At 43.2% G+C, this 26,950-nt stretch overlaps 1 protein-coding gene across 26 annotated transcripts in view; it reads left to right on the top strand.

Moving 5' to 3' along the window:
• The first annotated feature begins 7,732 nt into the window (after positions 1-7,732).
• The window catches only part of synrg (synergin, gamma), a 45,951-nt gene continuing 26,733 nt past the window's right edge, over positions 7,733-26,950 (top strand). For 8 of the 26 annotated variants that reach the window (XM_090223591.1, XM_090223589.1, XM_090223588.1 and 5 more), the window contains exons 1-8: positions 7,733-7,818; positions 20,068-20,108; positions 20,978-21,114; positions 21,849-21,976; positions 22,133-22,238; positions 22,402-22,516; positions 23,179-23,439; positions 24,561-24,839. In XM_090223591.1, the coding sequence (XP_090079717.1) occupies positions 7,784-7,818; positions 20,068-20,108; positions 20,978-21,114; positions 21,849-21,976; positions 22,133-22,238; positions 22,402-22,516; positions 23,179-23,439; positions 24,561-24,839 (1,102 nt within the window). In that variant the 5' untranslated portion in view covers positions 7,733-7,783. Of the gene's footprint in view, positions 7,819-20,067; positions 20,109-20,977; positions 21,115-21,406; positions 21,556-21,848; positions 21,977-22,132; positions 22,239-22,401; positions 22,517-23,178; positions 23,440-24,560; positions 24,840-26,950 lie in introns of those variants that run through there. The other 18 variants (XM_090223602.1, XM_090223601.1, XM_090223600.1 and 15 more) reach the window with 5 other exon arrangements.

Genomic DNA, 26,950 nt, shown 5'->3' with positions numbered 1-26,950 from the left:
TGAGGTTAAGCATGATTGTGTTGCTATGTGAGAGGCCATGTGAGAGGCTGCACAGGGCCCTCTTGGGTGTCTCTGTCCAGAACTAGACAGTATATCTCTATAGCTCTGCCTCTGACCTTCCTCTGCTGCTAAGTCATAAGTATACATTTAGTCCCATATCAATCGATAACCTATGCTGCCTACAGAAGAGGACAGTGGAGGGGTGGTGGGTATGTACAGTTGAAGTCGGAAGTTTACATACACCTTAGCTAAATACATTTAAACTCAGTTTTTCACAATTCCTGACATTTAATCCTAGTAAAAATTACCTGTCTTAGATCAGTTAGGATCACCACTTTATTTTAAGAATGGGAAATGTCAGAATAACAGTAGAGAGAATGATTTATTTCAGCTTTTTTTTCTTTCATCACATTCCCAGTGGGTCAGATGTTTACATACAATCAATTAGTATTTGGTAGCATTGCCTTTAAATTGTTTAACTTGGGTCAAATGTTTTGGGTAGCCTTCCACAAGCTTCCCACAATAAGTTGGGTGAATTTTGGCCCATTCCTCCTGACAGAGCTGGTGTAACTGAGTCAGGTTTGTAGGCCACCTTGCTCGCACACACTTTCAGTTCTGTCATGGCCGTCGTGGTGGAAATGACCGGACCAAGGTGCAGCGTGTTGAGCGTACATTTTCCTTTATTTATGTAAATGTCGCCAACAAAACAAGAAACAAAGAAATTACCGTGAAGCTTACTAGGGCTATAGTGCCACTAACAAAGATAACTACTCACAAAATACAAAGGAAAAAAGGCTGCCTAAGTATGATTCCCAATCAGAGACAACGATAGACAGCTGTCCCTGATTGAGAACCATACCAGGCCAAAACATAGAAACAGAAAACATAGAAATAAAGAAACTAGAATGCCCACCCTAGTCACACCCTGGCCTACCCAAAATAGAATAAAAGCCTCTCTATGGCCAGGGCGTGACAAGTTCTGCTCACAAATATTCTATAGGATTGAGGTCAGGGCTTTGTGATGGCCACTCCGATATCTTGACTTTGTTGTCCTTAAGCCATTTTGCCACAACTTTGGAAGTATTCCTGGGGTCACTGTCCATTTGGAAGACCCATTTTTCACCAAGCTTTAACTTCCTGACCTATGTCTTGAGATGTTGCTTCAATATATCCACATCATTTTCCTTCTCATGAAGCCATCTATTTTGTGAAGTGCACCAGTTCCTCCTGCAGCAAAGCACCCCCACAACATGATGCTGCCACTCCTATGCTTCACGGTTGGGATGTTGTTTTTCGGCTTGCAAGCCTCCCCCTTTTTCCTCCAAACATAACGATGGTGATTATGGCCAAACAGTTCTATTTTTGTTTCATCAGACCAGAGGACATTTCTCCAAAAAGTACGATCTTTGTCCCCATTTGCAGTTGCAAACCGTAGTCTGTTTTTTTATGGCAGTTTTGGAGCAGTGGCTTCTTCCTTGCTGAGCGGCCTCTCAGGTTATGTCGATATAGGACTTGTTTTACTGTGGATATAGATACTTGTGTACCTGTTTCCTCCAGCATCTTCACAAGGTCCTTTGCTGTTGCCCTGAGATCGATTTGCACCAAAGTACGTTCATCTCTAGGACACAGAATGTGTCTCCTTCCTGAGCGATACAACGGATGCGTGGTCCCATAGTGTTTATACTTGTGTACTATTGTTTGTACAGATGAACGTGGTACCTTAAGGTGTTTGGAAATTGCTCTCAAGGATGAACCAGACTTCTGGAGGTCTACAATATTTTTTCTGAGGTCTTGGCTGATTTCTTTTGATTTTCCCATGATGTCAAGCAAAGAGGCACTGAGTTTGAAGGTAGGCCTTGAAATACATCTACAGGTACACCTCCAATTGACTCAAATTATGTCAATTAGCCTATCAGATGCTTCTAAAGCCATGACATCATTTTCTGGAATTTTCCAAGCTGTTTAAAGGCACAGTCAACTTAGTGTACGTAAACTTCTGACCCACTGGAATTGTGATACAGTGAATTATAAGTGAAATCATCTGTCTGTAAACAATTGTTGGAAAAATTACTTGTGTCATGCACAAAGTAGATGTCCTAACCGACTTGCCAAAACTATAGTCTGTTAACAAGAAATTGTGGAGTGAAAAACTAGTTTTAATGATTCCAACTTAAGTGTATGTAAACTTCCGACTTCAACTGTATGTGGATATTTTGAAGAAAATGTATGATTATTTATAGATCCTTTATTGCCTTCAGGCTTTTAGGTCTCCAGGTGAGAATTCAGCTGTTTTATGATGGACTAATTAATGAGGACCTGACTGCTGTTGAGAAATTTGTGTGTGTGTATATTTGAATGTGCAAATGTTTGACTTGCACATACTGTAATATCCTGACATTCCAAGGGGCCTCATTCCAAAAACGTTCATAGGTGCAGATTTGCTTGTAATTAAGCAATTTAAAAAAAAAATGAGGCCCCTGATAACTTGATCATTACTTGATTATACTTACAAATATAAAACCAATTGGTATACACTATTTCCTTATCAAAGTAATACTACATTTTACTTGTTATGGTTGAGAAAGAAATTATTTGGAAATGTCTTGCACTTGAAATGAGTGAATCATTAACAGGTTAGTTTATAATTTCTTTGCTTGAATAACCAAGGGTCTTTCCTTCATGCAAATTTTATTACAAACGTTGAAAATGGGGAGGATGACACATGGGGAGGATGACACATGGGGAGGATGACACATGGGGAGGATGACACACGGGGAGGATGACACATGGGGAGGATGGAAATATTCATATGTAGAAACTGTTTTGAAAACACAGTTATAGTGGGAGTCAGAGTTAGACAAAACTAATTCACCTGTACAATACAACAACATTTTCTCAAAACTAAAACAAACATATAGTGTCTCAAGTCTGAACTTAAACCGCATCCTCTGTGGAGTAATATGATATGGTTTAAGTATAGCATTCATCCAGTTTATAGTGTCCAACTCTCAAGGTCGGCTCTCCCCCACTGACACCAGTGAGTGCTTTGCATATTATTTGTTTATGACAGGATCTCATCTCAGCCATACAAAAAGCAACGTTCAAGATTAGCCCCCATGTTTTTTTGTTCTCTGGAAGGGGACAACTTTGATAAATTAATCTGTGAGTCAGTGAGCATGTTATTTTACGAAGTGTTACAATGCAATTTATTTTGTGCTGTCCAAGAAAACCTGAATACACAATGAGGGACAGCAATATACAGGAGGGTGATTGGATATTTCTTGTGAGAGTTCATGTAATGTGATGAAAAATTACTCTAGTAATACTCTGTCTGAGCTATTCTATCTTGAGTTTAAAGAGAACTGAAAGACCCTGAAAGAGACTGTCCTCCATAGTTCTAAGAGGAGGAGTCATGCTGGGGAAACCCTTGTAATCCAATGATGTTGCTTTGTTTGGTTATCAATGAGCCCTTTGATTTTAGGCCCAGGGAGCCACTAAAGATCTGACTTCTGCTCTTTTACTACTTTTCACTGAAAGAAACACAGGTTATAGAAGAAAGAGAACTATACTCATTTGCATCCTTTTGGAAAATGCAGTTTACAATGCTATATTATACAGCACTAAAGTCACCCAATAGCCTATTGGCTAACACAACTATTTCAATAAAATTATAATTCAATAAATAGTAAAATTTTTCTGGGGCTCATCTGATTTACAATTGAAATCACAGATTATGTTTGCGCATGTGAGCAGATATTGACAATAGCATTGGACTGAATATGTAATATTGTACATTGTCATTGTGTGTTTTATTGCAACATTTTGGCAACGTTTGCATTTTGGCTCTGTGAGAGGAAATATTTGACTGTCTATCTTTAAATATTATATCCTAACTAAAATTGGTGGGCAATCTAAATGCAGCTTGTAATATCTGAACATAGAATCTAGTGATTTTACTTGTGCATTTATTTTAGTCTTACATCATTGTTTTTGTTTCAATAGTATTTGGTGTGATGTTGATCCATCAACCATTGTTAAACAAATGAACCTACAGTCTCTTCCCCGACTTCTGTCCCCATTTGTCATCCAGTCTGTCTCTGTTATGGAATCTCTAGCGAGAAAGCTCAAGTTAATCACCGACATGGTGTTGTCGTCATTCATGTCATTGACCACAATGTGAAAAAGAAAGAAGATGTGGAGTTGGTGATAAAGGGAGGTAGAGGAGAAAGTTAAGCCGGAAAGAGAAAAGCCATGCAGATACCAATTACAACATGTCTAAATTGTAATAAGAGAGTAGAACATGTAAGGATAGGTTTCACCACCCGGAGAGTTTACACTTGTTCACTGGTGTATTGCCATGAGAGAGGAGGGAATCTTCATTTCCAGTGGGGACCCAGAGGTCAACGCAAGGAGCGAGATGGACACGTGGGGAACAGAGGGATTGGACAAAGGCACGGAAAGTGGAAGCGGCAGGGTGAATGTGGCCGTGTGTTTAGCAGTCCCAAAAGAATGGGTACTACATCAACTCCAGCTGGGGCCCAAGAGGTTAATGGATAAGACTGCCCAGCAGGGGTTATGGGTCAGGAGGCCACTCTCCACCAGGGCTAATTGGCCACAGCGAACAGAGTTCAGGCCCACCGGCCGGCCCTCCATGGAGAAGTACATACACATGTATACAGCAGCTTTGATAGAGGCGTCTTCCATCAAAGCCCTTGATCTGACTGAGAGAGAGCTCCTCTGTTGTGCTTCTGTTCTCAGACAGGCCTGAATTAGAACAATCATAGCCCTTCACCGTACATCTCCCTCACTACCACCTACAGAGATGTAGTTTGACAAGTATAGACAGTATAGGAGGCCTTTGGTTCTTTCTTACATACGCATTTCAATGCAATTCCTTGTTGTTGTAGGTTCAGATTACATTTGAAAACACTTTTGCTTTTGTGATATTTTTAAACCATTTTATCTCCTTTTTTCCTCGGCATATAATTAATATGCAGTCATTTTTCTTAGCAATTAAACTGACAGAAATTCCTACTTCAAGTAAAAATGTATAGTACTGTAAGTGGATGTAACCTGCTCAGTCATTGTTGTGGAATTACTTTATTGCCTTCAGCGTGCAAGTATATACATCCTTATACCATACTGAATGAAAAAGTAGTTGTCCAGGTCAACACAAAGGGATCAATTAACATGGAAAAAGTGGGACAAATCCTCCTGGTAGATGGTCTATCTATTATAAGCCATAATTTAGTAGAGAGCCTGACAGTAGTGTATCATAAACACAGGAGACAACACAACTGAAGTGGAGAAACAAACAGTCAATAGAGCTACGTAAGTGCTATACTTCTGAGAGTTATTGTCAGAGTAGCTTATACTAAACTTTCTGACAGAAATAACCATTCCCAGGATACAAATTGCTCCAAGTAAATTACTGCCCTACAAATATCAACAAATGATCTTATCCAGTAGGCCATAAACCATCAGATGTGATACATTACATTGTTAAAGGATACATGAGTCCAATAGGGAGTCCTTTCACAGCCTGAGGGAATCAATCTTACTAGCAGGCCATCAGAGGAATAAGGCAGAATAAGAATGAGGGCTCTTTTTGGCCCATTGTTCCTAAATGGATAGTAAATGAGATGTGTCTCATCTCGTCTTCTCCTGTCAGAGACAGATCATATACAGTACAGAAGGATCCTGACAGATTGCAGTTGTCATGCTGATGCTGTCACTGGCCTGGTGCTGAAGAGGTTAATGATTTATGGAGAATGGTGGGATGCCCAGAGTGGGCCTTGGTTAATGTCCACCTCTCTCACAGGGCTACTTCTGGGGTCTGCCTGCCCACAGCCTGCCCAGGCAGCTCCACGGTAGGGGGACCTGCCTGACTCTGCTGGCCTCCAGCTAAACTCTTGGTTCCCAGCAGGGTAGGAGACCCATGCTCTCTTCAAGGCCTGTGAATGGATTCAAAGAGCTGTGTAGGAGGGACTGAGGAGACTGATGAGGAGCTGCTGAGAAGATTCACAAGGAGGAAAAAGTAGCAAACAAAGTTAAATTACTTCAAAATATATTATATAAATCAGCACTTCACAATAAAACAAATCACAGGATAGGACAACTGCTAATAAGTGTATCTGTAATAAGAGTTTAGTAAAGAGTAGTTAGTATTTTATTTCAAAGAATGTATTGCACCAAGTATCAGTTAAATTTGTGTCATTGGCCATGTGTCAGTGTACTAATATGGATTCAATGTGGACTGAGGGGTTAAGTCATTTGTTTATATTTGTAGTGCAGTCATTTACCCGTAGCAATTTATATCCTAGCAATGGTAGCTTCTGTCAGAAAGTACAGTATACCAATGTGGATGCACACTGGTATACACAAAGGTATAAATATGCAATATCCTTCTTTGCATATCTGGGTATTATTCTACACAATCAGGATCTACCCTGAACTGTGAACTGCTGAGAGCATCAGATGCATTCAGAGTAAAAATTATATAAATGCAGTCAATCCTAGCTGGTGGCTTTGCTCTTTCTGTTGTGGATATGACTGTGAATGTATCTTTTGAATAGATCTGGGGCAGAGGCTGGGTGTGAGGCAGACCGGGTGATGGATAGCAGAGGGGCCTGTCATCTTATGCCTCACCCTACCCTCATTAAACTGTAAATCTTTCACAACAACACCCACAGAACAATGGGAGAAGGGCTCATCCTTGTAACTCTACCTGGTGCAACAATGAAGATGCTTGCTGAAAACATTTATGTGAGGGTCCACAAAATAGCCTCAATACCTCATTCATCCTGTATAAATGTTAGACAAATCCTTCATGGGACAAATGCAGGTGCCATGAAATACAACAATCTGTAAAGAATATCTGTTTATTTGACATGCTGATAACAGTTATACAGATGTAGAATATTAATTTGAGCCAGTTTGCTACATAAAATAATAATAATGCAGCAACAGGAAATGTTCATTATTATGTGGATTATATTTAATCAACATTTTTTTGTAGGGGTTGATAAAACATTTCAAAATGGAAAATAAAGTATGACATGTCAAAGTGGAAATGACAAACTTCAGAAACCTTTTTAAACCTCAAATACACTAAATGTTTAAAATGTCCTCCATGGCAGGAAAGTTCTCCTGCAACAGGTTGATCAAATTAAGATCCTACATATGTATTAGGGAAATTTAATCTTATCAATTAGTAAGACTGAGGGGTCAAGTCAATTGAACTCATGTTGCAGTAGGCCTACCCATGAAGAGAACTTTTCCCATGTGTTTGAGCGACTGAAAAAACACCATGATTGATGCATGTGTTGAACTGACAGTATTTGTGTAAAACACACATATTGCAAACCTTGCATAGGCAGGTTTAATCCAATAGAGCCCAGGAGAGGGTTATAATGTCAGTGATACGGAACAGTCCTAGGACAATTAATCATCAACAGTGACTTAGTGAAATTAATTTATCTCAAATCTAAAATAACTGAGAAATGTGGGACTATTTGATAAGGTTAGTCTTGTGATTTTAATTATTTCTACTAGACCCTTCATGATATGAGAAGCATCTTCTCCATATAATGAAGACAGGTACACAATTGACATACTTACGGTAAACCTGCCAAGTCTTGGCATCATGTTCCATGGATGCAAGGCTAAACATTTTGAGTTTGACAGAAGCACAACAGCGACATCTTGTGAAGAAGAAAAAACTGTGACCCGGAAGATCCGTCACTGCCGACGATTTTTTTTGTCACAGACCACTGTTATCAAGATGGCGTTACGGCCAGGATCTGGGGGAGGTGGCAGGTACTTATTTTATGTGTGTAAAAAAAAGAAACGAGTCAATTATTTGTCTGACGGTATTCTGCACTTGACCGCTGTGGTTTAAATTGTTCGAAAATTCTATTTACACACGGAATAGCGAGTGAAGAATGAGCGTTTCTGGTAGGCGAGACAGGCTAGCCAGACAGCTAATAATGTTACCTTACCTAAATTAGCTAACTATCATAGGAATGTAGCTTTGGGGAAGTGCTAACGGTAGCTGTACTGTGTCACATCTTTGCTGGCTGTCGAATAATAATAGCCAATAACAACATGAACAATATGTTATAGCTGATATAAGGCGTATTTGCAGCACGGTAATGTAGTTTTCTAACTAACCATCCAGCTAACGTTAGCTAGTAGCCAGGTCAGCTGAGTTGTCAGATGTTGTTTGCTAGCTAACGTTACTGTAACGCTAACTAGCTTGTGCAAACAGCCTGCCAGCCCATACCTGTGCTAAGATGATTCGATACCTAAACACAGTGATTTTCAGATTGTTGGATTGAGCTGACAAGGTGGTGAGATAACATATAGCCCGAACTAATAAGGTAGCAACTAACGTTACATCAGAGCATCCACACATTCTCTCCAACCTCCTTCAATGGTGATGGTGCTTTCAAGACAACTGGGAACTCGTAAAAAACCGAGGTCAAATCCCATGAGATGTTATCCCTAAATGTTCAAGCACTAAAGCAGCTAACCTGTGCTGCCATGGTGAATCTTCCTGGACAAAGTTGATGTTTGATCAGATGTGGGATGACATGACGTGCACGCTGCCATGGCCTTATACTTTCAGTGGCCAAATCTAGGCTTTATCATGATCTTCTCTCACCTGCTTATAGCCTAGATCTCCCCCATGAAAGATAAATCCATGCTCAGACTAAAAACGTTGCTTTTCTGATCTTTGCTTCTGGTCTGATATTATAATACATCTATTGTAGTTCAGTCAGTCAGCTCTATCATTCATGTCTTAACACTAGAACCACCATAGGCTGACAAACACTGAGGTTTGATTTTGTATAATTTTTTTTTGCTGTTGGTACCCACCCAGGCGCTAATGTGTATCTCTCCTTACTGGATGAATGGGTGATAATTGTGCACCTTACTTCACAATTTAATTAAAAATTAGGCCTAACTGAATGATAAGGAGGGTGAAGAGGTTGATTTAATTTAGAAAGACAATATTGTAATGATAAGTTTGTGTTACGCCTATTTATCAGCGTTGGCGCTCATGTTTATGGCAAATAATTTGACCGGGCACAGCAGGTTAATTTAATTTTCTTTGGATGTTTTACTTTGCTAAAAAGAAGCTGTTACAGTACTGATTTATTTATTTAACTATATTTTTAATCACATTTATTGTAAGGGAAACGAAAACATGCTATGTGCTGCACTAGTCCTTGAGAATAATGCAAAACTTGTCCGTGGCTATCCAAGTTGACGAGCAAGGAGAAACAAACGATGCCAGTCAGCCTGCGTAGCCGGCCCATCGAAGCTACACCTAAACTATACCAAAACTAATTTCACGCACAATAAGAGTTAGCCTGTAGACATAGCCTATAGACAGACATAGCCTATAGACAAGATTAAATTGACAATAGTCTGAGTGATAATATTATCAGTTGTCAAATTGTACAATGAAGAGATGGGTGGGTGCATCTTCAGAGTCACATGTGTGTACATTTTTTTTGCTTTCTATATAGTATCAGAAAGACATATTCTGCAGTTTCTATGACACCTTTGTCAAATAACTCTCAATTCAAGAGGTGCAGCTCTATTTTCGAACGTCACTTTTTCCAAGAATATTTGTGTTATCCATGCGTTCAACATTGCTCTGGCAACTAAGCAAAGACTAGTAACATAATAAATGTAAAATATGCTATTCTATTTTCTTTTAAATGCTTTTTCTTATTTCTGCAATGTTTCTATAGACCTACCAAAACAAAATTATAATAGACTTCTTTGTGATGGACTTACTTATAGCCTAAAATAACAAACTAATGAAAATGCTATTATGTTCTTTGAAATAATAGTTTTTTAGTTTTCTAATGTGACCTAAGACCTTTAAAAGCACAACCAAATGATTATTCTTCCGAAAGCATATATGAAATGTATTTATTAGACTTTTAAAATGTTAATGTGGCATTTGCTGGAAGTGTCGAATTTACTTTAGGCCTACGTTTTTTTATTGTTATATTTAGTCATATATTTTCACCAATATTTCTTCATGCAATTCATGCTTTACAATTGTTTATGCGCGATTATTCAAGTCTAGGTGCTTTATGAATCTGATGAATATCCTAAAAGGGATGCCCAGTTAAGTTCTCAACGTTCTCTAGTGTGTTTAAAAAATATATATATTTCACCTTTATTTAACCAGGTAGGTCAGTTGAGAACAAGTTCTCATTTACAACTGCGACCTGGCCAAGATAAAGCAAAGCAGTGCGACAAAGACAACAACACAGAGTTACACATAAACAAACGTACAGTCAATAACACAATAGAAAAATCTATGTACGGTGTGTGCAAATATAGAAGAGTAGGGAGGTAAGGCAATAAATAGGACATAGAGGTGAAATAATTACAATTTAGCGTTAACACTGGAGTGATGTGCAGATGACGATGTGCAAGTAGAGATTCTGGGGTGCAAAAGAGCAAGAGGATAAATAACAATATGGGGATGAGGTAGTTGGGTGTGCTATTTACAGATTGGCTGTGTACAAGTACAGTGATCGGTTAGCTGCTCTGACAGCTGATTCTTAAAGTTAGAGATGGAGATATAAGACTCCAGCTTCAGTGATTTTTGCAATTAGTTTCAGTCATTGGCAGCAGAGAACTGGAAGGAAAGGCGGCCAAAGGGAGTGTTGGCTTTGGGGATGACCAGTGAAATATACCTGCTGGAGCGTGTGCTACGGGTGGGTGTTGCTATGGTGACCAGTGAGCTGAGAGAAGGTGTGGCTTTACCTAGCAAAGACTTATAGACGAATATGTAGTGAGGACCAGCCAACGAGAGCGTACAGGTCGCAGTGGTGGGTAGTATATGGCGCTTTGGTGACAAAACGGATCGCACTGTGATAGACTACATCCAGTTTCCTGAGTAGAGTGTGGGGGGCTATTTTGTAAATGACATCGCAAAGCCAAGGATCGGTAGGATAGTCAGTTTTATGAGGGTATGTTTGGCAGCATGAGTGAAGGAGGCTTTGTTGCGAAAAAGGAAGCCGATTCTAGATTTAATTTTGGATTGGAGATGCTTAATGTGAGTCTGGAAGGAGAGTTTACAGTCTAACCTAGGTATTTGTAGTTGTCCACATATTTTAAGTCAGAACCGTCCAGAGTAGTGATGCTAGTCGGGCGGGCAACAATTGGTTGAAGAGCAATTGGTTACTAGCATTAAAGTGCAGTTGGAGGCCACGGAAGGAGTGTTGCATGGCATTGAAGCTCGTTTGGAGGTTTGTTAACAGAGAGTCCAAAGAAGGGCCAGATGTATACAGAATGGTGTTTTCTGCGTAGAGGTGGATCAGCGAATCACCAGCGTACTTCTAGGCTGAAGGCCAGGCAGTTCAAGTGTTAAACCTGAGCTGTTGTAGTGAAATAAGGCCTTGGTTTTAAATCTCCTCTCAGTTATTAGTGATTGGTGTAGAGGTCTATGATAAATGGTAAATATTTAGTTAAATCTTGAGTCCTGCTGACTCCTGCATGAGCCTGTTGATATAGGTGAAGCAGCAGCTCGTCCTATAGTGGAGATGAAAAGGCTAGCCCCATGACTTTTTCATCACCAGCTTGGGCCTGAGCTGAGCAGTGTGAATAATGAATGTCTGCCTGCTACTTGCCTCTGAACCCGACCAGCCAGGTGATACAGATACTGCAGCTGAGGAAACCAAATAGTTTAAGATTAGGTTTACAGATTAGGCTGGCCAGAGTAGCCTATCTCACATATGGTCTCATAGAAAATAACAGGTGATGTTTGTCTCTGGCTAACAAATGTTCTGGAGACATTTCTTGTCCTGACATTGGTGTACATTAAGACCATTGGTGGGGGTCAGATATAGGTGAAGTGCTGATTTAGAGTGCTGAGCAGCTGAACTCATCCATATTGAAATCTAAGATCTGTAGAGAATACTTTCTCTGGTTCTATAGGTATTATTCAGGCCTCTCCCCCTTCCCTATTAGTGAGGAGTCTATAAAATCAAATCAAACTTTATTTGTCACATGCGCCGAATACAACAAGTGTTGACTTTACCATGAAATTCTTACTTACAGGCCCTTAATCAACAGTGCAGTTCAAGAAGAGTGGTCTCAGATCAGCGAACGTGACCGGGGCTAGCTGTGTATAGCTTTGCCGTGTTGTGTATGACTGATAGTGTGTGGTGTACTTGATGACAGAATGTGGCACACTGAGCCAGGGAAGAGGAGCAGGCAGGCGATGTGCTGGCAGCAAGCCTGGAAATAATGAAACCCATCCTGATACCAGGCTGTCAACAGGAGCCAGAGGCATGAATCTACTCTTCATTGGCCCTGCTGCCTGGCATAGCACTGATGTTATGTCCCAAATGGCACCCTATCATCTATGCAGTGCACTACTTTTGACCAGAAAGTCTGACATATCATGGGTCTAAGAAAAGAAAAGATGGCGCCGAAGAACATGGCTGACGTTTTACATTCTCCCAAACAATTTTGCAATTTTTTTTAGCATTTTGTGTAACTTATTTTGTATCGTATTGTGTACATAATGTTGCTGCTACCGTCTCTTATGACCGAAAATAGCTTCTGGACATCAGAAAAGCGATTTCTCACCGCGGAATGGAAGAACATTTTCCTTTAACGAGTCCGACGAGGAGGATATCATGCTTTCACTGGAACGGGCCCAGATCCACGCCTTTTGTGTGAAGAAAAGACGCCGGGAAAGGAGACGCAGATAGGGGAACCTTCTGAGAAGCCGGAGGCAAGCGAATAAGCTCCCAATGCCTTCCATTCTCCTTGCTAACGCTCAATCGTTATAAAATAAAATTGATGACCTACTATTAAGATTATCCTACCAACGGGACTGTAACATCTTATGTTTCGCGGAGACGTGGCTGAACGAAGAAGCAGACAATATAGAACTGGCGGGATTTTCCATGCACCGGCAGAACAGAGACGCTACCTCTGGTAAGACGAGGGGTAGGAGGGTGTGTCTTTTTGTCAATAACAGCTGGTGCGTGATGTCTAATATTAAGGAAGTCTCGAGGTATTGCTCGCCTGAGGTAGAGTACCTTATGTTAAGTTGTCGACCACAATATCTACCAAGAGAGTTATCATCTGTATTATTCGTAGCTACAGGACTGTTTTACTAGCAATTGTTAGAAAACAGACTGGAATATGTTCCGGGATTCCTCCAATGGCATTGAAGAATACACCACCTCAGTCATCGGCTTCATCAATAAGTGCATCAATGACGTCAATACATATTCCAACCAGAAGCCATGGATTACAGGCAACATCCGCATCAAGTAGCGGGAGACTCATCCGGACGCTTATAAGGAATCCCGCTATGCCCTCAGACGAACCATCAAACAAGCAAAGTGTCAATACAGGATTAAGATTGAATCCTACTTCACCAGCTCTGACGCTTGTTGGATGTGACAGGGCTTGAAAACTATTACAGACTACAAAGGGAAACCCAGATGCGAGCTGCCCAGTGATGTGAGTCTACCAGACAGGCTAAATGCCTTTTATGCTCACTTCGAGGCAAGCAACACTGAAGCATGCACGAAAGCACCATCTGTTCTGGATGACTGTGTGATAATGCTCTCGGTAGCCGATGTGAACAACCTTTAAACAGGTCAACATTCACAAAGCCATTGGGCCAGACGGATTACCAGGACGTATACTCAAAGCATGCGTGGACCAACTGTCAAGTGTCTTCACTGACATTTTCTCTGAGGCTGTAATACTTACATGGTTCAAGCAGACCACCATAGTCCCTGTGCCCAAGGAAGTGAAGGTAACCTGCCTAAATGATTACCGCCCTGTGGCACTCACGTCGGTAGCCATGAAGTACTTTGAAAGGCTGGTCATGGCTCACATCAACAGCATCCTCCCGGACACCCTAGACCCACTCCAATTCACATACCGTCCCAACAGATCCACAGATGACACAATCTCAATGGCATTCAACACTGCCTTTTCTCACCTGGACAAAAGGTACAGCTATGTGAGAATGCTGGTCATCGACTACAGCTCAGCGTTCAACACCACAGTACCCATGAAGCTCATCACTAAGCTAAGGACACTGGAACTGAATACCTCACTCTGCATCTGGATCCTGGACTTCCTGATGGGCTGCCCCCAGGTGGTAAGAGTAGGCAACATGACTCTGTCACACGCTGATCCTTAACACTGGGTCCCCTCAGGGGTGTGTACTTAGTCCCCTCCTGTATTCCCTGTTCACCCACGACTGCGTGGCCAAACACGACTCCAACACCATCATTAGGTTTGCTGACGACACAACAGTGGTAGGCCTGATCACCGACAACGATGAGACGGCCTATAGGGAGGAGGTCAGAGAACTGGCAGTACGGTGCCAGGACAACAACCTCTCCCTCAATGTGAGCAAGACAATGGAGCTGATCGTGGACTACAGGAAAAGGCGGGCCGAACAGGCCCCCATTAACATCGAAGGGGCTGTAGTGGAGCGGGTCGAGAGTTTCAAGTTCCGTGGTGTCCACATCATTATGGTCCAAACATAGTCAAGACAGTCGTGAAGAGGGCACAACAAAACCATTTCCCCCTCAGGAGACTGAAAAGATTTGTCATCGGCCCCCAGATCCTCAAAAGGTACTACAGCTGCACCATCGTGAACATCCTGACCGGTTGCATCACCGCCAGGTATGGAAACTGCTCGGCATCTGACTGTAAGGCGCTAGAGGGTAGTGCGAACAACCCAGTGCATCACTGGGGCCAATCTTCCTGCAATCCAGGACCTATATAATAGGCAGTGTCAGTGGAAAGCCCATAAAATTGTCAGCCAAGTCTAGGACCAAAAGGCTCCTCAACAGCTTCTACCCCCAAGCCATTAGACTGCTGAACAACTCATAAAAATCACCACCGGACAATTTACATTGACCCTACATTGACCCATTGACACTTGTTGTATTCAGCGCATGTGGCAAATAAAGAATGATTTGACTAGCACACCACTAGGCCTACAGGGAGTTGCGATAGGAGAGCTGTACTATAGCAACAGGTACTAGATCACTTTTGGAGTTCTGTTGAGCTTGTGGGAAAACCTCAGCTATATGTAGCATTAATCTTCATTCAAAGTGGTTGGATGAGTGAGACTGAGAAATTGTACTTGGATGAATTGCTCAAGACAGGTTAAATGGTTATACAGTATAATAAATAGGTTCATAGTTAAGTGTCATATTAATGTTTTAAAGCTGAGCTGTTTAATCTGATTTTGGGAGGGTACATGACTAAGATGTAGGACAACAACCTAGCTAATAGGACAATTGGTGCTTCCAGAACTTTCAGTGTGCACATTATTCATTAATTGTGTCCAAAATGCCAAGAGAATTTAAAGTATGAAAGGCTTCAAAAGTATGGTTTACATTAGGTTACAGTGCAGTGAGTGCACATTGCAATAGATAGATGCACTACATAATTTAAGGCTCATATGAGGTGTTCATTAATGTTGAATGATCAGTGCTTTTGTTGAAATTTGTTACCAGAGTGAAAAGGAGTAAGCACATTAGGCCTAATAATAGATAAGGATCTGGTACGCTAGTTACTGTGGTAGAAGCACCTGGTGGCATGGCTCAAGCCTTAAATTAGTCCTACGATGGCCTATACAGAGCCCACAGCTCGCATCACTGGCACTGCTGATCTCACTCTGGGTTAATCTGCACTGTTATTCCAGGGGGTTTCAATTGCTGTGGTTGCGTAGCATAGCACTGCTATTAAAGCTCTGTAAAGCTACAGGCTAAATCTGAGGGAGAACAGATGTGAGCCAGAATCTCTCACTCCACATCAAGCCCAGGTCAAGGGAAAGCGTCCTGGTATTGTTATTGCATTTGTAAACAAAGGAATGTTACGTTTTTTTCAAATGATCATTTTATGATTCTGGGAATTCTAAAATAGAAAAACAGACTCCCGTACGGGCTCGGGAGAGACGAAGGTCGAAAGCCATGCGTCCTCCGAAACACAACCCATCCAAGCTGCACTGCTTCTTAACCGAGTGCGCATCCAACCCGGATCCTCCGCATCCTCCGCACCAATGTGTCGGAGGAAACACTGTGCACCTGGCGACCTTGGTTAGCGCGCACTGCGCCCTGCCCGCCACAGGAGTCGCTGGTGCGCGATGAGACAAGGATATCCCTACCGGCCTCCCTAACCCGGACGACGCTAGGCCAATTGTGCGTCGCCCCACGGACCTCCCGGTCGTGGCCGGCTGCGACAGAGCCTGGGCGCGAACTCAGATTTGCCTGAAATGGCAGTTGTGAAGTGAAGCCTCATTGTCCAGTGTACTGCTCTGTAGGATGGACTGGGCTAGTGGGCTTAGCTGGGTATTGGTAGTCTCAGGTGTTATGATGGGCCCAGGTAGGCTAGTGCTGTCTTCTTGTATCCTCATCCATCTCTTTTCTCCTCCAGCATCAGTGTGACCACAGAACCAATGAGAGGAGGCGTCAGAGAAGAAGCAGACTGCGTCATAGTGCCAAGCTGGCCTTGTTCACTCTTTATCCCTCTGTCTCTTACCTCATTCTCTGACTGTCTGCTCTTAGAATTTAGCCTACATTTTGTGTTTCTATAGATAAAAAAGTTTCTATAGATTCCTGTCTGTCTGAATTTGATCTAGACATAGTCTCCATCAATTACAGCACATGAAACAACCACTGATGTGCACTGATGTGCATCCCATTAAAACCATATGTCTGGCTGTTTTTACTTAACCATTATGGCAAATTAGAGCATGGATACACTAGGAGAAGAATTCCGTAATGGCTGTTGTCAGAGGAGCTCATTCCCTGATCGATAAATGTTGTTCTGAGCAACAGCCAAGTGTTATTTGATACATTTTTCTTCCTGCTTGTCAAGTTTAGTCCTCGCGATCAATGCAATATTCATTCATGCATTCCCTGGAAAGCGGTGAGCTAGAACAGTAAGGGCCACACTGAAGTCCAGGCTGCCTAGCCGAACAGAAAAGTGCCCGAAATAAAAAGACGGAACAGAGAAAGGGAGGTTAGGTGCTGCCACATCACCATACAGTTGCATGTTTATTATTTTACTTCCTTACAATGGTCTCCGTGCCATTGTAAGGAAATCATATCCAATCTCCAGTTTTGGCAATGCTTTGTAACGTGAATGATTAAAATGATAGCTATTGTGTCACATTGCCTAAAGTCTGACAAATTATTGGTGTGTGAACTGATAATGATCCATTTGCTGAATGATGTTTGATGAATAGCTCAATCTTTCCTAGCTTTATGCCATAGCCTATTATGAGAGACAGTTTTTGTTTATTTATAGTTTTTTAGGGGGTGGATCAGCTTTAATATTGAGGATAGATTGTGGCTTCCATCAATGTAATTTCCAATCCCCCATATATTTTTGGGGTAAATATATATATATATATATGTGTATATGGGTATGTATGTATATATACATATATATATATATATATATATATATATATATATATATATATATATACACACACAGTGCCTTGCGAAAGTATTCGGCCCCCTTGAACTTTGCGACCTTTTGCCACATTTCAGGCTTCAAACATAAAGATATAAAACTGTATTTTTTTGTGAAGAATCAACAACAAGTGGGACACAATCATGAAGTGGAACGACATTTATTGGATATTTCAAACTTTTTTAACAAATCAAAAACTGAAAAATTGGGCGTGCAAAATTATTCAGCCCCTTTACTTTCAGTGCAGCAAACTCTTTCCAGAAGTTCAGTGAGGATCTCTGAATGATCCAATGTTGACCTAAATGACTAATGATGATAAATACAATCCACCTGTGTGTAATCAAGTCTCCGTATAAATGCACCTGCACTGTGATAGTCTCAGAGGTCCGTTAAAAGCGCAGAGAGCATCATGAAGAACAAGGAACACACCAGGCAGGTCCGAGATACTGTTGTGAAGAAGTTTAAAGCCGGATTTGGATACAAAAAGATTTCCCAAGCTTTAAACATCCCAAGGAGCACTGTGCAAGCGATAATATTGAAATGGAAGGAGTATCAGACCACTGCAAATCTACCAAGACCTGGCCGTCCCTCTAAACTTTCAGCTCATACATGGAGAAGACTGATCAGAGATGCAGCCAAGAGGCCCATGATCACTCTGGATGAACTGCAGAGATCTACAGCTGAGGTGGGAGACTCTGTCCATAGGACAACAATCAGTCGTATATTGCACAAATCTGGCCTTTATGGAAGAGTGGCAAGAAGAAAGCCATTTCTTAAAGATATCCATAAAAAGTGTTGTTTAAAGTTTGCCACAAGCCACCTGGGAGACACACCAAACATGTGGAAGAAGGTGCTCTGGTCAGATGAAACCAAAATTGAACTTTTGGTAACAATGCAAAACATTGTTTGGCGTCAAAGCAACACAGCTCATCACCCTGAACACACCATCCCCACTGTCAAACATGGTGGTGGCAGCATCATGTTTTGGGCCTGCTTTTCTTCAGCAGGGACAGGGAAGATGGTTAAAATTGATGGGAAGATGGATGGAGCCAAATACAGGACCATTCTGGAAGAAAACCTGATGGAGTCTGCAAAAGACCTGAGACTGGGATGGAGATTTGTCTTCCAACAAGACAATGATCCAAAACATAAAGCAAAATCTACAATGGAATGGTTCAAAAAGAATGGCCAAGTCAAAGTCCAGACCTGAATCCAATCGAGAATCTGTGGAAAGAACTGAAAACTGCTGTTCACAAATGCTCTCCATCCAACCTCACTGAGCTCGAGCTGTTTTGCAAGGAGGAATGGGAAAAAATGTCAGTCTCTCGATGTGCAAAACTGATAGAGACATACCCCAAGCGACTTACAGCTGTAATCGCAGCAAAAGGTGGCGCTACAAAGTATTAACTTAAGGGGGCTGAATAATTTTGCACGCCCAATTTTTCAGTTTTTGTTTTGTTAAAAAAGTTTGAAATATCCAATAAATGTCGTTCCACTTCATGATTGTGTCCCACTTGTTGTTGAAAATAAAGTTTTATATCTTTATGTTTGAAGCCTGAAATGTGGCAAAAGGTCGCAAAGTTCAAGGGGGCCGAATACTTTCGCAAGGCACTGTATACAGTTGAAGTCAGGCGTTTGCATACATCGTAGCCAAATTCATTTAAACTCAGTTTTTCACAATTCCTGACATTTAATCGTAGTAAAAATTCCCTGTCTTAGGTCAGTTAGAATCACCACTTTATTTTAAGGATGTGAAATGTCAGAATAATAGTAGAGGGCATGATTTATTTCAGATTTGATTTCTTTCATCACATTCCCAGTGGGTCAGAAGTTTACATACACTCAATTAGTATTGGTAGCATTGCCTTATAAATTGTTTAACTTTGATCAAACGTTTCGGGTAGCCTTCCTCAAGCTTCCCACAATAAGTTGGGTGAATGTTGGCTCATTCCTCCTGACAGAGCTGGTGTAACTGAGTCAGTGTTTGTACAGATGAACGTGGTACCTTCAGGCGTTTGGAAAGGATGAACCAGACTTGTGGAGGTCTACCATTTTGTTTCTGAGGTCTTGGCTGATTTCTTTTGATTTTCCCATAATGTCTAGCAAAGAGCCACTGAGTTTGAAAGTAGGCCTTGAAATACATCCACAGGTACACCTCCAATTGACTCAAATGATGTCAATTAGCCTATCAGAAGCTTCTAAAGCCATGACATAGTTTTCTGTAATTTTCCAAGCTGTTTAAAGGCACAGTCAACTTGGTGTATGTAAACTTCTGACCCACTGGAATTGTGATACAGTGAATTATAAATGAAATCATCTGTCTAAACAATTGTTGGAAAAATTACTTGTGTCATGCACAAAGTAGATGTCCTAACCGACATGCCAAAACTATAGTTTGTTAACTAGAAATTTGTTGTCCATCCAGTTTGATTTCTAACATCTCTGAACCTATATGAGTGACAGTTGAATGATTTCAGCCTAGATGTTCTCCATTAGTCTTCCCTTTAGGCTTGTCTCTAGCTGTGTTTATTGACCTGTGTTTTTCCTTCTCTCCTGCAGTTTTATTTATCCTGTTGGAGGGGGCCTGGGACCGCCACAAGGTGAGTCATCCTACACTCTGCAACCCAAATGGCTCCCTATTTAGTGCAGTACTTTTGACCAGTTGTGCACTATATAGGGAATAGTGTGACGTGTCCTGTCAGTCAGCACTACTTTTCCAAATCTCCTCAGGCACTTCACTCTCCTATGTGCCCTGGTTTCTTGAGACATTTTTGAATTCAGTAAATAGACCTAACCAATAACTCATAAGGATGTTTTTCTATCAGAGTGAAGTCAGTTCAGATGTGCATTGTGCACTATCAACAACACCATCAGTCAAATACAATACATAGGGCCTAGGCTTATGTCCTATCTGTTATTGATAGTTTATTAGGTAAACATACACACACACACCCTTGTGGCTGTGTTGGGGGTCGTTAGATGTTTCAATACGCATCAGAATGCATGCAGCACTTTGTTTGGATGAGCCATAACCCATTATTCAGCCCGGTTGGGGCGTTATATGGTAAATCATGTGGAGGCTCCAGGGGGACTGTCAGCCAGAGCATCTGTGCAAACAAACGCACTCTCTAGTTCTATTCCCTAGTACTCCTCTGTTTTACTCTGAGCTGTCACAGCACTCCACTCACACAGGCAAAACAGATTGGGTTGTTTCCAAGCCTCTGTTTACTCTTCGCTGTCCAGGAAATGTGTTAGCAATAATAATTCACTGGCACAATGCTCATCTAGCCTATGTCTGGGGGAGTTCCAATAGCACACTCCAGTCCAGTTAGGCCAACTCTACTTATATAGTACATGTTCACGCTTTAATGACTACATGTTATCTTTACGGTTTGCAACAACCCTTTGTCAGTATAGCCATTTGCAGAGCTTATGATTGACTGGACATTTGTTGTGTGTTTTCTTCCAGGTATGATGCCCATGCAGCAGCAGCAGCAACAACAGGGATTCCCTGGTATGGTTCAAGTCCAAATGCAGCCCAACATGCAAGGAATGATGGGAATGAACTTCGGAGGCCAGATGCCTCCTGGTGCCATGCCTATGCAGGTGGTTTGTGTGTGCGTGTACGAGTGTGTGTATTTGAAGGCAATGGCCACAACATATTACTCTAGAGCACGTGTCAAACTTATTCAACTGAGGGCCGAGTGTCTGCGGGTTTTCACTCCTCCCTTGTACTTGATTGATTAATTAAGTTAACTAATTAGTAAAGAACTCCCCTCACCTGGTTGTCTAGGTATTAATTGAAAGGAAAAACCAAAAACCTGCAGACACTCGGCCCTCCGTGGAATGAGTTTGACACCCCTACTCTAGAGTGAAGGTACTCTGTTTTACATTACAGGCAATGTGGTCCTCTGAGGTTTTAAATAAGCCAAAAGAAGAAGGGCAAGACCATCTCTCCTGTAATGCTGCTCTTTATAAGAGAGCAGACTGCCTCAAGCTACCTCTCTCATTCAGGCTAGACATTTAGAAGAAGGAGCCCTTTGCAGGGTATTGCCTCATCCTTACCAAATCCTCTGCCTTTATCTCGGTCTCTTTGCTCTTTCTTTTATCAAATGACAACTTTTCCTCTATTCACTGCTGTCATGTTAGGACATCTCTGCATTGCATAGTGTTAATAGCACACATTTTTCCCAGTCTAAGTGGTTGTAGTTATGCAGTGACTGCTGTATGACAACCACTTTAGAAATGCATTGGTTTCCTGCTACTGCTGTGATAATATTGAATGCTATGATTGCTAACGAGGCCTCCGCTTTGTGTGTGTGTGCGTTCATTTTGTGCAGGGTGGGATGGCCATGGGAATGCAGGCCCCTGGGATGCAGTTCATGGGCCAGCCACAGTTCATGAGCATGAGGGGCCCCGGGCCCCAGTACACTGCCGACATGCAGAAACAGATGGCCGAGGAACACCAGTAAGGGCCATTCTCTGTCTCTGTCTGTCTTGCTCTCCCTTACTCTCCCTCCCTCCCTCTCTCTCCCCCCTCTGTTTTTCTCTTTACATGTTGTTCTGTCTGTCTATGTGGTCAGTGTGTGTTAGTTGTATGCTCTCTATGTGTTATGTTGTGTAGGAAGCGTCTAGAGCAGCAGCAGCGGATGCTGGAGGAGGACAGGAAGAGGAGGCAGTTTGAGGAGCAGAAACAGAAGCTGAGGCTGCTGAGCAGCGTCAAACCCAAGGTGAGCCACATCATCATCATGCCTGGCTACTGCCTCAGTACTGCCCTCGTTCTGTCCTAGTTCCCACAGTGTGATAAAGACACATGGGGTGCAATGTAGAATGCATCCATGCTGTCAGTCTAGACACATTCCCCTCCTGAGCCCTGCTTTGTCCCATCCACAGGGACAGATGGGGGCGAGTCGGGACGACGCGCTGGAGGCCATCAAAGGCAACCTGGACGGGTTCAGCAGAGACGCCAAGATGCACCCCACGCCATCCTCACACCCCAAGAAGCCAGGTACACTCATCAGTACAGTCATTGTCCTTCACTCTGTGTTTCCTCCTTATCTGTCTTCCAGGAGTCAGGACACAGCTCCACTCCCCTGCTGCCTGACTGAACAGCCACCCCTGAGAATGATAAGGCTGCCTCTGGGGTGTAGGCACACACACAGACAGACAGACAGACGAGACAGACAGGCTGGTGCCTGCCAGCCTATGTGACAGCAGCAGTTGCAATGGACAGAGCAGTCTGTATCTGCCTCTGTCTCTCACAAATATTATATCATACTTAGTAGGAGACCAACATAATCTTCTGTTTTTCTGTCACGTTTCACTTGTAATTTATTTTAAAAAACTTGACCTACTGTGTCTCACTGTGATTACCTTGTGCGTTACAGAATGTTGTCTATTAGCAAACATCAAACTAACCACCTTATTTATTTAGTATTAACTGATCTGACATCCTTAGTTCATACTAACTATGGACATTATCATATTTATTATTTCATATGATAAACATATATATTTTTTAATTATCTTAAAAATGTGTGATACATTTTCTGATCCTGCACAAACTAGCCTTTGTTTCACTACTATAGCACTGTGCACCGTGTCCACCTCCCGTCATCGTAGCCTGTGTTGTCTTGTTCTGCCATTATTATTATTTCTCAATTTTTACAGACTCATCGCCATCCCACTCTTCTGTCACCTCTCACTCCCTCCCCCCTGCTTTCCCCGATGACGAGTTTAGTGACTTTATGCAGGGTCCCTTAGATGCTTCTTCCTCCTTCCCCCCCTCCTCCCAGGCCCATTCTTTAGACCCAGGTCCTGGTCAGAGACCCTCCTCTGCCCCCTTCCCCCAGTCCCTCCCTGCCTCTATGTCCATTCTTACTGCCACCCAACACTCTACTGTCAACTCCAGCTCCCCATCTGCATTTCAAGGTAACTGTTTTTCGTTCACATCAACCTCTTAAGTCAGTCTTTAATGTTCATAATCAACCAATAACACAGTTTGGAAATTGTGACCAGTGCTGCTGATGAGACAATAAGCCGTACCGCATCGTGGTGTTGAAGGCTCTCTAGCGTCAGACTCGGTTTGTAGTCAGTTTACTGTGTGTAAGCATACAGACGGCACGACAGATGGTCAGATCGCTTCAGCCTTTAAGTTAACGCACACTACAAAGTAAACCGTGTGAGTGCTGTACCCAACAACCAGTTCTGCCTCCATTAAAATCAGTACTGACATTTAGTAGAATACTCCCAGTGTCACTGCTCACTCTGGCTGGCAGAGGCCCTGATAAGCCAGTTCTAGTGAGGAAGAGATGGAAGACTCTGACAGACAGTAAACACATCAGGAGGACAGGAGACAGAGCTGGTACTTGTCTCCCGTCTGTCATGAGACAATTAGATGGCGCAAACCTGCTCTAGCACAGGGGTGTCAAACATACGGCTGGATCCGGCCTGCGAGGGTGTCCAATCCTGTCCGCGGGTGGTCATTTTTAAATGACTAAAACCAGGTAGAAACTGTAGAAATTATAATGGACCTATATTCCTACAGTTTCTTGACTGTTTCCAGCTCGCTTATAATCACCGAAATGAAAGCTAAACAGACATGGACCATCAAAAATTCCAACCAATTTTTAGTGCAGCCCTCCGGACCTCGCTGAAGGCCTAATGCGGTTTCTGGGGCAAAATTAGTTTGACACCACTGCTCTAGCTCTTTGATATGCTGCCAGTGCCACCGATTTGGAAAGTGATAGCCTAGCCTAGCCTATCAGTAGCATTCAATAAGTAGCCAGTAGCTCCACCTAGGTGCAGAAGTTGAACATATTTGTCATGTAATGTGTGAAGCTGCTGAAGCACTACATTTCTACACTCTTAAAGTGTCCCTGAGTTGAGATGTACACACTGACTGACAGCTGTAAAGTAATGATGGTCAGTTTCTGTTGAATCCAAATTCGCTCTACCCTCATTACTGAGGAGGGGCCAATAGAACTAAGAAACGGGCATTATGAATGGTTGTGATATCAATCAGCTGTGTTCCTCCTCACTCACCTCTCTAGGCCCGTCCCTGGAAGAGAAACTGTTCTCCTCGTGTGATTTAACGGCTGAAAAGAAGGCCCAGGTTAGCTTTAAGTCCCAGAGGACCCTGGCCCCTAACCGAGCTACAGTCTCGGCCCAGTTTCATTCCAGCACCAAGGCCCGGAACTGGGCTGAGGCTCCTGGGGACCTGATTTCTGCTTTCACTATAGAAACACCACAACCAGAGGCACCAGCACTGGGGCCCACAGCCCCCTCACCAGCAGCCGACCCCCCTCCTCCCCAAACCAGTAGTGATGGTGGTGAGAAAATAAACCATTTATTAACAGTCTCTTTCTCTGCCTTCGATCACTGCAGAATTAACACACAATCAGCGCAGAGCATGGGGCCTGTTTTTTCAAGCGAATGGTTGAATGCCCCTGATTACTCTCTCTTATTTTGCAGCAAACACTTCAACGTTGACTAATAAGACTTGAGACAATGTGATTTTACTGTCTCTACCCCTGATGCTTCTCTTGATTGTCCTATCTGTAATGGAAATCATACTAACCAACCCTAAAAGCTCTTGATGTCATTCATCCTGTTTTGTTGAGTAAGTGCTTCGGGACTCTCCTATATAGCTGAGGAATCTTTCTGCTTGGCCCCTATTCCCTAAATAGAGCTCTGTAGGGAATCGGTGTCATTTGACGCCGTCAGAGAGAGACTCACGCGTGCTGCTGACTGCTTGGGTTTAACATGGATGAGATGCTACGCTTGGATTGACCCATACCTACTGGAGTCCCGTGGGTCTAGAGCTGGTGCCTCAGTCGGATTCTGCATGCCGCTCTGCCTTTCTGCTGCTCTGCCACTCAGCCACTCTGCGTTTCTGCTGCTCTGCCACTCAGCCGCTCTGCGTTTCTGCTGCTCTGCCACTCAGCCACTCTGCGTTTCTGCTGCTCTGCCACTCAGCCGTTCTGCCTTTCTGCTGCTCTGCCACTCAGCCGCTCTGCCTTTCTGCTGCTCTGCCACTCAGCCCCTCTGCCTTTCTGCTGCTCTGCCACTCAGCCGCTCTGCCTTTCTGCTGCTCTGCCACTCAGCCGCTCTGCCTTTCTGCTGCTCTGCCACTCAGCCGCTCTGCCTTTCTGCTGCTCTGCCACTCAGCCGCTCTGCCTTTCTGCTGCTCTGCCACTCAGCCGCTCTGCGTTTCTGCTGCTCTGCCACTCAGCCGCTCTGCCTTTCTGCTGCTCTGCCACTCAGCCGCTCTGCCTTTCTGCTGCTCTGCCACTTAGCTGCTCTGCCTTTCTGCTGCTCTGCCACTCAGCCGCTCTGCGTTTCTGCTGCTCTGCCACTCAGCCACTCTGCCTTTCTGCTGCTCTGCCACTCAGCCGCTCTGCCTTTCTGCTGCTCTGCCACTCAGCCGCTCTGCCTTTCTGCTGCTCTGCCACTCAGCCGCTCTGCCTTTCTGCTGCTCTGCCACTCAGCCACTCTGCGTTTCTGCCACTCAGCCTCTCTGCGTTTCTGCTGCTCTGCCACTCAGCCCCTCTGCTGCTCAGCCTTTCTGCCGCTCTGCCACTCAGCCGCCCTGCCTTTCTGCTGCTCTGCCACTCAGCCGCCCTGCCTTTCTGCTGCTCTGCCACTCAGCCGCCCTGCCTTTCTGCTGCTCTGCCACTCAGCCGCTCTGCCTTTCTGCTGCTCAGCCTTTCTGCCGCTCAGCCTTTCTGCTGCTCTGCCACTCAGCCGCCCTGCCTTTCTGCTGCTCTGCCACTCAGCCGCTCTGCCTTTCTGCTGCTCAGCCTTTCTGCCGCTCAGCCTTTCTGCTGCTCTGCCACTCAGCCGCCCTGCCTTTCTGCTGCTCTGCCACTCAGCCGCTCAGCCTTTCTGCCGCTCAGCCTTTCAGCCGCTCAGCCTTTCTGCCGCCCTGCCTTTCTGCCGCCCTGCCTTTCTGCCGCTCAGCCTTTCTGCCGCTCTGACACTCTGCTACTATCTATTTTCTCTCGTTTGTTTGTCTTTCTCCTCAGTCGCTCGCTGTCTGTCCCAGGGAAATGTGGAGGTTCCTCATCATAGAGGTCTGATGAGAGGATTTGCTGCTTGAGTCAACATTTGTCATTTCGACGTACTAGTCTGAGGCTTCCATTGAGGCATCTTCCTCTCCAAATGCACATTGTTAAGTGTATTTTAGGAGCTGCTTTTACACCTGCTTTTACACTAACTCCACCCTAGTACACTAATGAAAAAATGACCTCATGGTTGCACAGAAGATTTAGATCAATGTTGGTATGAATTGAAGAGACAGGCTAATTTATTTTGTTTGACAACCCAAATCCAACCCTCTCTTCCCTCTCAGGAGCTGTTGGAGTAGTTGGTTCTGGTCCAAGGAAAGATGAATAGTTGTATGAAGCACCAGGAAGCTTAGGATGTGGCATCCCAAATGGCA

Source organism: Oncorhynchus mykiss, chromosome 27, assembly GCF_057628025.1.
Source record: "Oncorhynchus mykiss isolate SJ-2025 chromosome 27, ASM5762802v1, whole genome shotgun sequence".
NCBI lineage: Eukaryota > Metazoa > Chordata > Actinopteri > Salmoniformes > Salmonidae > Oncorhynchus > Oncorhynchus mykiss.
Note: the sequence above shows the minus strand (reverse complement) of the source record. Positions and strands in the feature narration are given on the sequence as shown.